At 56.4% G+C, this 11,375-nt stretch overlaps 1 protein-coding gene across 3 annotated transcripts in view; it reads left to right on the forward strand.

Annotated features, from left to right (window-relative positions):
- Positions 1–11,375, forward strand: part of LOC108312784 (fatty-acid amide hydrolase 1) — a 19,738-nt gene extending 8,363 nt beyond the window's left edge. The window contains exons 3-16 of one of the 3 annotated variants that reach the window (XM_017540896.2): positions 1,016–1,078; positions 2,317–2,451; positions 2,672–2,805; positions 2,883–3,089; positions 3,326–3,366; positions 3,534–3,658; positions 5,847–5,972; positions 6,404–6,501; positions 7,669–7,768; positions 8,078–8,118; positions 8,866–8,905; positions 9,398–9,506; positions 10,629–10,774; positions 10,998–11,375. In XM_017540896.2, coding sequence (XP_017396385.1) covers positions 1,016–1,078; positions 2,317–2,451; positions 2,672–2,805; positions 2,883–3,089; positions 3,326–3,366; positions 3,534–3,658; positions 5,847–5,972; positions 6,404–6,501; positions 7,669–7,768; positions 8,078–8,118; positions 8,866–8,905; positions 9,398–9,506; positions 10,629–10,774; positions 10,998–11,126 — 1,494 coding nt within the window. In that variant the 3' untranslated portion in view covers positions 11,127–11,375. The remainder of the gene's footprint in view (positions 1–1,015; positions 1,079–2,316; positions 2,452–2,671; positions 2,806–2,882; positions 3,090–3,325; positions 3,367–3,533; positions 3,659–5,846; positions 5,973–6,403; positions 6,502–7,668; positions 7,769–8,077; positions 8,119–8,865; positions 8,906–9,397; positions 9,507–10,628; positions 10,775–10,997) is intronic. The other 2 variants (XR_001828785.2, XM_017540897.2) reach the window with 2 other exon arrangements.

Raw genomic sequence — 11,375 nt, forward strand, 5'->3', positions numbered from 1 at the left:
CACGCACCACCATGCCCAGCTCATTTTTTGTATTTTTAGTAGAGACGGGGTTTCACCATGTTGACCAGGATGGTCTCGATCTCTTGACCTCGTGATCCACCCGCCTCAGCCTCCCACAGTGCTGGGATTACAGACTTGAGCCACCGCGCCCGGCCCAGTTTTGTATTTTTAGTAGAGTCACCATGTTGGCCAGGCTGGTCTTGAACTCCTGACCTCAAGTGATCCACCTGCCTTGGCCTCCCAAAGTGTTGGGATTACGACTGTGAGCCGCAGCGCCTGGACCCCAGCTAATTTTTTGTATTTAGTAGAGATGGGGTTTCACCATGATGATCAGGCTGGTTTCGAACTCCTGACCACAGGTGATCCACCCATCTTGGCTTCCCGAAGTGCTGGGATTATAGGCGTGAGCCACCATGCCCAACCTCCCACCCCCCCTTTTTTTTTCTTTTTTGAGACAGAGTCTTGCTCTGTTGCCTAGGCTGGAGCGCAGTGGCATGATCTTGGCTCACTGCAACCTCCGCCTCCCTTGTTCAAGGAATTCTCGTGCCTCAGCCTTCTGTGTAGCTGGGTTTACAGGCGCCTGCCACCACGGCCGGCTAATTTTTGTCTTTTTAGTAGAGATGAAGTTTTGCCACGTTGGCCAGGCTGGTCTGGAACTCTTGACCTCAGGTGATCAACCCACCTCAGCCTTCGAAAGTGCTGGGATTACAGGTGTGAGCCACTGTGCCTGGCCTATTCCCTTCTTTTACCCAGCCCTCCCCTGTCTCCATCACCTTTGGCCACTCTGGCCCACCACCACCATCTCCCTCCATGCCCAAGCACCAGCTCCTGGCCAGGTGCCTTCTTGTGTCCCTAGCTCTTCAGGCTGTCTCTGGAACTTCTCCTCTGTGTCCGGCATCACCTCTGGCCAAGGCCTTCTGGAGCGTGGAGTGTCCCACCCAAACTCTGCACTGGCTTGGGTGGGGCTCCTTTACCTGAAAGGCTCTTTCCCTCTTTGTCCCTCTCCATGCCACAGACTCCCTTGACTGAGCTTTCTGGGCTCAGAGCAGGAGACACCGTCTTCCCTTTCCAGCCCGAGGTAGGATTTCCTCTTCGGGGCCTACTCTCATTCTAACAGCACATTTTTCATCACAGTGTCAGGCTTGTCTTCTCTTTCCCATGTGTCCTTCATGGACAGGGCTTATCTTATTTGTCTTTGAAGCTTAGTGCTCAAAGACACTAAGTGTTGCATTTCACATAATAAGTGCTCAAGAAATATGTTTGAAAAGAAAGGGAGGGAGGGAGGAAAGAAGGAAGGAGAGAGAAATTGAGAAATTGTGCTTTGTGAGTGTGGCCTGCATGACTTCTTGAAAGGGCATGTGACAGAGAATGTGACCCCTAGGCAGGTGAACTTGTCTGGGTGTGGTTTATGTGACAATGCCGTCAAAGCTGCAGCTGGGGGAGCGAGAGCATGCTGGGCTGGCGTCACCGAGAGGGGCACATAGACAGTCTCAGCAGATGGTGTTGCTTTTTCCCCGTCAATGTCCCTAAAAAGGCTCCTGCCCTTCCTGGTTAACCTAGTCAATCTGGTTATAGATTGGCCTTTCTCCCTTCCTGCCTCGGGTACCCCAGGGACAGATTTTGCATATGCCTAAGTATGGCCACAGAGCCCACCCTGTTTCCCTCCGGTGTCCCCCAGGATAGGAGTGTTTTCAGAAAGCTGCATCTCGCTCTGCTCTCGCCTTTCCCTCTGTAGGACCCTGCATGGTGCGGCTTGAGTGCTCTAGGCAGATTTCCATTATTAGCATGTTATTCCCTTTAGTCAAGGTCCTACTCCATGTGACTTGATTATCAAATTCAAGAGTTCTTGGGTAAGGGGAGGCTTGACTGGGCTGGGTGTGGGAAAGGAGTGGGGTAGAGGAGAGAGTGCTGGGCTCCGAGAGGCAGGAGTCTGGTCTAGCCCTGCTCTGTCGCTGCCCTTCTGTGACCAGAGATGGGGGTCTGCCCTTGCCTGGTTTTTATCTGCCTCACTGGGCAGAGATGTGGCTTGGAGGAGGTGGGGGAGTGGTCAGTGGTCATCTTCCTTCCAGCCCACCCCCTGCTGAGGCCAGTATCTTGCTCTCTTGAGTGTCCTGGTTGTGGCCTGGGCCAAATGTTCCCAGTGAGGCAGGTGCCGGGCCCTAGGTCATCCTCTGTGCCCCAGGCTCTGGCCCATGTTGCTAGTTACCCTATCCCTGGGTATACTTTAAAAGGCTGGTTCTACATGATGTATATTTCACCATAGTTTTTTGAAAAGGCCAGTCTCCTTTTCCCTTATGTCTTTTTCCCCTCCCCCAGGCCTGGGAAGTGAACAAAGGGACCAACTGCGTGACCTCCTACCTGGCTGACTGTGAGACTCAGCTGTCCCAGGCTCCAAGGCAGGGCCTGCTCTATGGCGTTCCTGTGAGCCTCAAGGAGTGCTTCACCTACAAGGTATGCTCTGCCTCAGTGTCAGGCCTCCACTGGCACCTCCATCCCTGCCAGCCTGCTGTGGGTCCTGGGTCGTTTTGGGCCCAGGTCCAGAGGCCTTGCAAGGGGATACTGTTGTGCCTGTCTTGGCCTGTGTGACAGTTGTTGGAGTGGACCCTGGGCTACCCATGGGCTCTGACTCATCAGCCATACCCCTTTTTGTGCCCACCATCCCTCCTCCCAGGGCCAGGACTCCACGCTGGGCTTGAGCCTGAATGAAGGGGTGCCGGCAGAGTGTGACAGCGTGGTGGTCCGTGTGCTGAAGCTGCAGGGCGCCGTGCCCTTCGTGCACACCAATGTCCCCCAGTCCATGTTCAGGTTGGGTCTCTGGGTGGGGCGGGGCAGGGGCACCGATGCCAGCGTGATACAGGCTGATCCATTCTTGCCTCCTCCAGCTACGACTGCAGTAACCCCCTCTTCGGCCAGACCGTGAACCCATGGAAGCCCTCCAAAAGCCCAGGGGGCTCCTCAGGGGGTGAAGGGGCCCTCATCGGGGCTGGAGGCTCCCCCCTGGGCTTAGGCACTGATATCGGAGGCAGCATCCGCTTCCCCTCCTCCTTCTGCGGCATTTGCGGCCTCAAGCCCACAGGGAATCGCCTCAGGTAGGGTGGGTGGAGGGCGCACCTGGACTGTGTGACCTTGGCCTGGCTTCCGACCTCTCTGGGCTCCAGGCGGGGATTTGGTCACCGGGGCTTTGCTGGGAGGAAGCATTAGAGTCCCACTGGCCAGGCGTGGGTCCTAGTTTCCAAAGTGGTGAGTGTTCAGAGCTGCTCTGCGGGCATGGGAATGGCGGCGGGTGGCTATTTCCTGTTCCCAGCGTCTTGTGTTTCTCATCCAGCAAGAGTGGCCTGAAGGGCTGTGTCTATGGACAGGAGGCAGGTGAGGTCTGTGGTGCCCTCAGTGCCCCAGGGGGGTGGGGGCTCGGACTGACCTGCTTCTGCCCTCAGGTGCTTCTCAGGTGGCAGGGCAGCGTCTGGCTCCCAGGCTGCTCTGGATCTGTGTTCCTCCCTCCTTGTCTGCTCACCTGCCTCCCGTCTCTGCCCCAGTGCGCCTCTCTGTGGGCCCCATGGCCCGGGACGTGGAGAGCCTGGCACTGTGCCTGCGAGCCCTGCTGTGTGAGGACATGTTCCGCTTGGACCCCACCGTGCCTCCCCTGCCCTTCCGAGAAGAGGTGAGCAGGGCTGGGTGGGCATGGGTGTGGACTTCTGAACCCACACAGCCGCCCCAGGCCTGTGGGCAGGTCTTGGAGGCCCTGTCTCCTGAGAAACGTCCCCCAGGGCTCTGAGGCTAGGGTGGGCTGCTTCTCCACAGACCGCCACCAGATGGAGCCATTGCCTGCATTTAACCCACAGGCTTTCCAAGGTGCCTGGCCTCTGCTGCTGGCACCAGGGATGCAGGAATCACTTCCCAGGCCGCTGACCTTCAGCAAACAGCAGTCTTTCTAACAGTATTCCTGTCCACATTTTGGGGAGCGGCATGCCACGCTGCCTGCAGACCCCAGCTCAAGCAGCTTGTTCTTGCCAGATGTAGGCTGTGTGAGCTAGAGTCTGCAGGCAGCGTGGAGTGCTGCTCCTTCAATTATCCCTGCAACAGTGGGGCACAGTGGCTAACGCCTGTAGTCCCAGCACTTTGGGGGCCGAGGCGGGTGGATCACGAGGTCAGGAGTTCGAGACCAGCCTGACCAAAATGGTAAAACCCTGTCTCTATTAGAAATACGAAAATTAGCTGGGCATGGTGGAGCATGCCTGTAATCCCAGCTACTCCGGAGGCTGAGGCAGAAGAATTGCTTGAACCCTGGAGGTGGAGATTTCGGTAAGCCGAGATCTCGTCATTGCACTCCAGCCTGGGTAACAGAGTGAGACTCAGCCTCAAAAAAAAAAAAAAAAAAAAAAAAAATCACTGCAACAGTCTGATGCTGAGACAGGCTGGGCTTGTTGCTTTCTCTGGCAAGGGAGCACTGCCTTGCAGAGCCTTAGTAGCATCTCAGAGGGCAGGCAGAATGGGGAGATTTGCTGAGATTTTGAAGTCTGGTTTAAGGTGGGTCTTTCAACGTGGAGGTTGGTTAGGATTGGGTAAGGGTCATGATATGACCCCCTCCATGTTAGTTAAGGATTGGTGGGCACAGCAGGGTGTGAATTTTAAGGTAAGAAGTTCAGAGGGTCATGGAGTGTAAACTGCCAACGGATGCTTCCTGTTGAAGAGTTGATGGGTGTTTCCAGAATGAATGGGAAGGTTATTTGTGCTTACGTGTGTTATTTGGAGGAGGTGGAGGAGTGGCCAGTGGTCATCTCTCTCCCAGTTCATGCCCTGCTACAGGGCATCTGAGGCCAGTATCTTGCTCTCTTGAGTGTCCTGGTTGTGCCCTGGTCCTGGGTTATCTCTCTCTGTGTTACGGTTGAAGGCCAGAAACAGCCAGGTTGAGGCTGGAGCCAAATGTCCCCAGTGAGGCAGATGCTGGGTCCTAGGTCATCCTCTGTGCCCACTCCAACAGAGTGTTTAGGAGCTCTAAAATTAGATCGGTGCAGATGGAGAAGAGTGAAGTCACATTAATGTAGACAGTAAGCTGCGTGATGTAAGCCCCATTTCTCAGCAGTCCAGCGATTGTCTATTCTGTACACACCCCAGCCAAGATTGTCTTGGAAAGGCTGAGGGTTTCTGGACAGGAAGGAGAGTGGGCCTTGGGGTTTCTCGGGAGTCGGGCAGCAGGGCAGATCTGGGCTGAGGCAGCTGGAAATATTCTAACCGAACCCACGGGGATAGGCAGCCGTGAAGTCCTTCCTCAGCGGAGAGGGGGAGATGAGGTCCCTATCTGGAAGTCTGGAACAGTTTCTCATGAGAGCCAGGACAGTTGGTGGAAAGCCTCAGCTTAGAAGGCAGGGTGCTTGTGTTCCAGACCTGCCTGTGTTCCAGACCTGTTCTACCCAACAGTCTGCATTGGGTAGCTTTGGGGAAGTCCCAGTCCCACCCAATCTCCCTCTCTAGACCTCAAGCTTCGGTCTCCTCCTGTGACCAATAGGAATCCTCATCCTTGCTCTGCCCACCTCTGAGTCACTGTGAAGCTGTTTTGTGAAAGGGTCAGTTGCAGAAGGGGCTGGCCTCACTGACTGCAGCTGTGTCTGGGGCTGAGTATTTCTCTGATCTCTCTTTCTCTCTTTTTCTTTTTTAAATAGAGATGGGGTTTCACCATGTTGGTCAGGCTGGTTTCAAACTCCTGACCTCATGATCTGCCTGCCTTAGCCTGCCAAAGTGCTGGGATTACAGGCATGAACCACCACACCCGGCCAGTTCCTTTGATCTCTAGGGGTCCTGCCTAGGGCTGTCTTCTCCTGACCTGCCCCTGTCCCGTGTTTTCCCTCCAGGTCTACACCAGCTCTCGGCCCCTGCGTGTGGGGTACTATGAGACTGACAACTATACCATGCCCACCCCGGCCATGAGGCGGGCCGTGCTGGAGACTAAGCAGAGCCTTGAGGCTGCAGGACACACGGTATGACTGCAGGGTCCTGGAGGTGCTGGCATCTCCTCCCCTCCAGGGAAGGCTTCCTGGTACCCATGGCTACTCCATCCCTGGCATCCTGGCATTCTGATTGTGTTGTCGTGGGGGTGATCTATGGCCCTGTGGGACAAGTATCTAGAGGGCTGATCAAAGGTACAGGGGTGCACAGCTGTCCAGAGGTCCCCAGGGCCAGTGGGTTTTGGTCTGGTCATTTATACAACTTTATGTGTGGCTCCAGACTTCTCTCGTGCTATGCATTCTATAGTGAGTTTTCTTGGCTCAGTTAGGCTGCCTTTGTGGCTCTAGTGAGAGCTACCATGTGGGCAGGTTGGTCTAATCCAGCCTCAGGGCCGCCCAGACAGCGTGGGGGTCATGGAGCCAGTTGTTAGTTCAGGAGGGCTTACACCCCTCAATTTCTGCAGCTAGTGCCCTTCTTGCCAAGCAACATACCCTATGCTCTGGAGACCCTGTCAACAGGTGGGCTCTTCAGTGACGGTGGCCAAACCTACCTACAGAACTTGTGAGTGATAGTGGGCTTTGGGGTCTTGGTGGGATCAGACCTAGTGGGAGCAGCAGGTGGCGGTGATGGCTTGATGGGCCTTAGCTGAATCTGACAAAGGCCTTAACGCTCTGGGCAGGGACCTCGCTGTGCTTCCACCTGGGCACATTGAGCCTGGAGATCCCTGCCAGGGCGCCAGCCTAAGGGGAGGCTGCGTTGAGTATCATGGCCTGCCTCTGATCTGAGCTTGTTGTGAGGTAGGAGGTGGGCAGGCAGTTGCCTGTCTGTCTGGGAAAGATTTGAGGCAAGGGCAGGATCCAGGCAGGAGGGTGGGTGTTCGGACTTCATGCTGTGACTCCAGGCTCTCCAGACTTGAGCCAAGTCTTCCTTTTGAGCAAGACCTCAGATTTCTCTCCTGTAAAGTGGGTGGGTTGGACCAGACTCCCTTTAAGGGACTTTGCAGAACTCATTTTTAGAGAAGTTGGTTCCTCTGGGCTGTTTTTAGTCCTTAAAGGTTGTCAGGGGCAGAGGGCAGGCCTGTGAAGGTGCCTCCTGGTGACATGCCTCCGCTGGATGGGCTGCGGCCCTTCAGAACACAGTCCCACTTTCTCCGCTTCACTTATGGAGAACTCGGCCCTGCAGCCTCACTCAGTCAAGGCCCAGCCTGTCATGTCCTTTCTTTCACCTAGCAGCCAAGTGTGGTCCAGGCTTCAGTGGAAGGGGCCACTCCTCACTCTGGCCCTGGTAATGAGTCTCCAAGATCAGCTCTCTGAGACCTTTCCCTGAGGTCTTGAGCCAGAGACAGCCTCAGAGCCATGCTCCATGGGCAGTCCCCACCATGACTGACCCAGCTGTGCCTCCAGGCTGGCCTCCCTGTCAAAGGGGAGGTGGTCACAGGGTGGCCTTGTCAGGGAGACATTGCCCTCAGTTCTTAGAGTTCTGAGCTGGGTTTGCTGGAGAGGGAGACCCTGAGTCCTGCCTTGGGGAGTTCCCTTCGGTGTGGGTTGGAGCGCAGGCTTCTCAAAGGACCAGCAGAAGCAAACGGCATTTTGGAGGGAGGGAGCTGAGTCTGGTGAGGACGAGGTGGACAGGACCCCTGAGTAGAGAATGGCATTTCTGTGGGCCGAGCGAGCAGGCTGGGGAGGATTCGGGGATGGGAGTTCCTGGACTCCGCCTTTTGTTTCCCAGCAAAGGTGATTTTGTGGACCCCTGCCTGGGGGACCTGGTCTTAACTCTGAAGCTTCCCAACTGGCTTAAAGGACTGCTGGCCTTCCTGGTGAAGCCGCTGGTGAGGGCACAAGGAGTGGAGGGGCTAGGACGGCTGGTGGGGAGCATGGGGCCTCCTATCCCGTCCCCCTGGCTTCCCTCAGCCTCTCTTGGTTTGGGCATACATGGCCTCCTCTTCCCTCCAGCCCCCACCCAGACTGCCCTCCTCCCCTGTCCCCTGCAATTTTCAGCCAATGTGCATGCTAAAAGGGGTGCAGATCTGGGCCCCAGGGGGAGGCATGAAGGGAGGGTCCCCAGTGGCTTGGCCTGAGGAAGGTTGGTGCCTGCCATGGCTGAGGGGAGTCACCAGCCCTGTGTCTGTCCCGTGCAGCTCCCAAGGCTGTCGGCCTTCCTCAGCAGCATGAAGCCTCGGTGAGGGCTCCTCCGCGCCCAGCTGCCTGCCCCTGCCTGTCCTGATCCGAGTCGGGGTCTGGGTAGTTTCTGACAGGAGAGGACTCGAGGGAAGTAACCTCTGAGGCTGGAAGTGGCCCAGGCAGGGGGGCAACCTTCGTGACTTTCAAGTGGGACTTTGAAGTTGTTTTGGCCAGGTCCAGGTCTGGCTGGAGAGCAAAGGCCTGAGGGGACAAGAGGATAGGGTAGTTGGAGAGGAGGAGGCTGACCTGGCTGGGGTGTGGATGGAAAGGACCAGGAAGTAGGGGGTTGGCCTGGGCCAGGGTGGGATACCCGGGGAGACACTGCTGCTAGAGACCTGAGCTGATCTGAGCTGCGCCAGGTGCACCTGCCCCTTAGTGACTTGGGCTGGAACCCCCCACCCACCGTTTCAGGACCTGATGTTCCTAGACTCACTCCTTCCCTTACCACAAGGCTTCAGGGCCGGCGGCAGCTATGGCCTGTCCTGTGTCCTGAGGGTAGCGAGCAGTCAGGCCTGGGCTAGTCCTGGTTCTGCTGTGGAGTCACTAAGTGACCCAGCCTGTGCCCCTCTAGGGCTTGATTTTCTCATCCAGACAGTAGGTATTTGAATGTCCCTCTCAGAGCTCCTGTGGGGTTGTGAAGGGTCCTTGGAGGAGTGAGAGCTGGGAGGCTGGCAGTAGGGGTCTGATGTTGCTTATCTCTATGGCTGTGACCATCATGGCTGGTGATCTCACTCCTTCTGCCCAGGTCGGCTGGAAAACTCTGGGAACTGCAGCACGAGATAGAGGTGAGGCCAGAGCCTTTAGACTGGAGTAGGGTGGTGGTGGGAGGATGGAGTTGGACAGGGCACTTGCTACCAGGGTCTTGTGGCCAGTGCCCCCACGGGGATCCTAGACTGGCCTGTCAACCCCCTTCCACTCCCTGGACCACTACCTGGGACCTGCTCTCTGACCCTTACTTGCCCAGATGCTCATCCTTTGGGGCTGGGTCAACCCAAGGCTCCTGTCCGGGCTGCCTTTTCTACCCTGTGGAGCTGCCTGTGTGTGGCTCTGCCCCGGCAGGAAGAGACATGTCCACAATTCATTTGGAAAGCAGAACGACTGATGCCCTCTGAGAGGCAGCACTGCCTGCCTGCCCGGAGGACCTGTGTCCCATTGTGGCCCAGCTCAGATCCAGGGCTAGGTACTGGGGCCAGAGCCACCCCAGCCACAGTCCCTGAGTTAGAGAGCCTGGGGCGGGCTGAGTCTGAGTGCTTCACCCGGTGTGCTGTGTCCCCCAGGTGTACCGCAACACCGTGATTGCCCAGTGGAAGGCGCTGGACCTGGATGTGCTGCTGACTCCCATGCTGGGCCCTGCTCTGGACTTGAATGCCCCAGGCAGGGCCACAGGTGAGACCAGACACACTGCCTGTCCCTTCTTTTTTTTTTGTTTTTTTGAGACGAAGTTTTGATCTGTCACCCAGGCTGGAGAGCAATGCCGTGATCTTGGTTCACTGCAACCTCTGCATCCGGTTCAAGCGATTCTCCTGCCTCAGCCTCCCCAGAAGCTGGGATTACAGGCACCCACTACCACAACCAGCTAATTTTATATTTTTATTAGAGATGGGGTTTCTCTATGTTGGTCAGGCTGGTCTCGAACCCCTGACCTCAGATGATCCACCTACCCCGGCCTCCCAAAGTGCTGGGATTACAGGTGTGAGCCATCGCGCCCAGCCACCTGTCTGTCCTTTCTATGAATCTGACCATATGCCCTGCAGGGCTGCTAGGTACTGGAAGAAGAGGAGCCCTCAGGGAGGACCCTGCCCCTGCAGGGCCCACAGTCTGGCTGGCCGGAGACATGAGAGTTATGTGGGATGCTCTGGCCAGGATTGATATTTCTGTCATCAGCACTATTCAAGTTGGGGACCTTGAGTTAGAGTCTAGTCTGGGGAGGTGGTGGTTTGAAGTCCAGGTGGGATTTAGATAAATTAAGAAAATAGGGTGGTGGGTCACACCTATAATCCCTGCACTTTGGGAGGCTGAGGCTGGAGGATCACTTGAGCCCAGGAACTCAAGACCAGTGTGGGCAACATAGAGAGGCCCCGTTACCACAAAAAAATAGAAAAACTAGCTAGATGTGGTTGCATGTTCCTTTAGTCCTGACTCCTCGGGGAGCTGAGGCGGGAGGATTGCTGGAGCCCAGGAGGTTGAGGCTGCTGTGAGTTATGATCACACCACTGCACTCCAGCCTGGGTGGCAGAGTGAGACTCTGTCTCAAGAAAAAAAAAAGGAAAAGGAAAAGAAAACAGGAACAACATTCCCAGTGGGGAAAGTACATAAGCAAAGGCATGGGGCAAGCATCAGTGAGATGTACAGCCTAGCCCTGAAATCTGAAGTCGTGGGCTTTGTCACTCAGAAGTCAGTTCTGGGAGAGAGCCTTTCTCTGGCTATAGACACAGGCTACTGCCTCAGGCCCGCAGTCGGCCCTGAAGGTTCTCAGGGCCTGCTGCAGCCGCCTGTGATATGTTCCAGGGGCCGTCAGCTACACCCTGCTCTACAACTGCCTGGACTTCCCTGCGGGGGTGGTGCCTGTCACCACGGTGACTGCTGAGGACGAAGCCCAGATGGAACACTGCAGGGGCTACTTTGGGGACATCTGGGACAAGGTGCTGCAGAAGGTAAGGTCTGGGCTGCCCCTCACCTGAACTCACTCCCCACCCTGACTCTGGCCGCTGTGGAGGAAACAGTACCAGCACTGTGGGTGTGCCAGCCTTTCTTAAGCAAGACCTGAAAGACTGTGGCCTGGCCCTGCTTTTCCAGCTGGGATGCTGGAGAGAGGCCTGGGCTTGGTGGGGAGTCCTGCCTCGCTAACCCTGTCCTGATACCTGTGTCCCCTTGTAGGCCATGAAGAAGAGCGTGGGGCTGCCTGTGGCTGTGCAGTGTGTGGCCCTGCCCTGGCAGGAAGAGTTGTGTCTGAGGTTCATGCGCGAGGTGGAGCGACTGATGACCCCCGAAAAGCAGCCATCCTGATGGCTCCAGCTCCAGAGGACCTGAGACTCACACTCTGCAGCCCAGCCTAGCCAGGGCACAGCTGCCCTGCTGCCACAGCAAGGAAGTATCCAGCATGGGGCAGAGGCTTCTGTGTCCTCTCCCCCAACCCCCTGCAAGAAGCACAGATCCCCCGAGTCTGGACCTCGCTCCCTGCTCTGGTTCCCTCTCTTCATCCTGGTCCCTCCTCCATATGACATGGGCCAAGACCCAATTAACAGTCAAGAAACA

The sequence above is a fragment of the Cebus imitator genome, unplaced genomic scaffold, assembly GCF_001604975.1.
Source record: "Cebus imitator isolate Cc_AM_T3 unplaced genomic scaffold, Cebus_imitator-1.0 Scaffold129, whole genome shotgun sequence".
In the NCBI taxonomy this organism is placed as follows: domain Eukaryota; kingdom Metazoa; phylum Chordata; class Mammalia; order Primates; family Cebidae; genus Cebus; species Cebus imitator.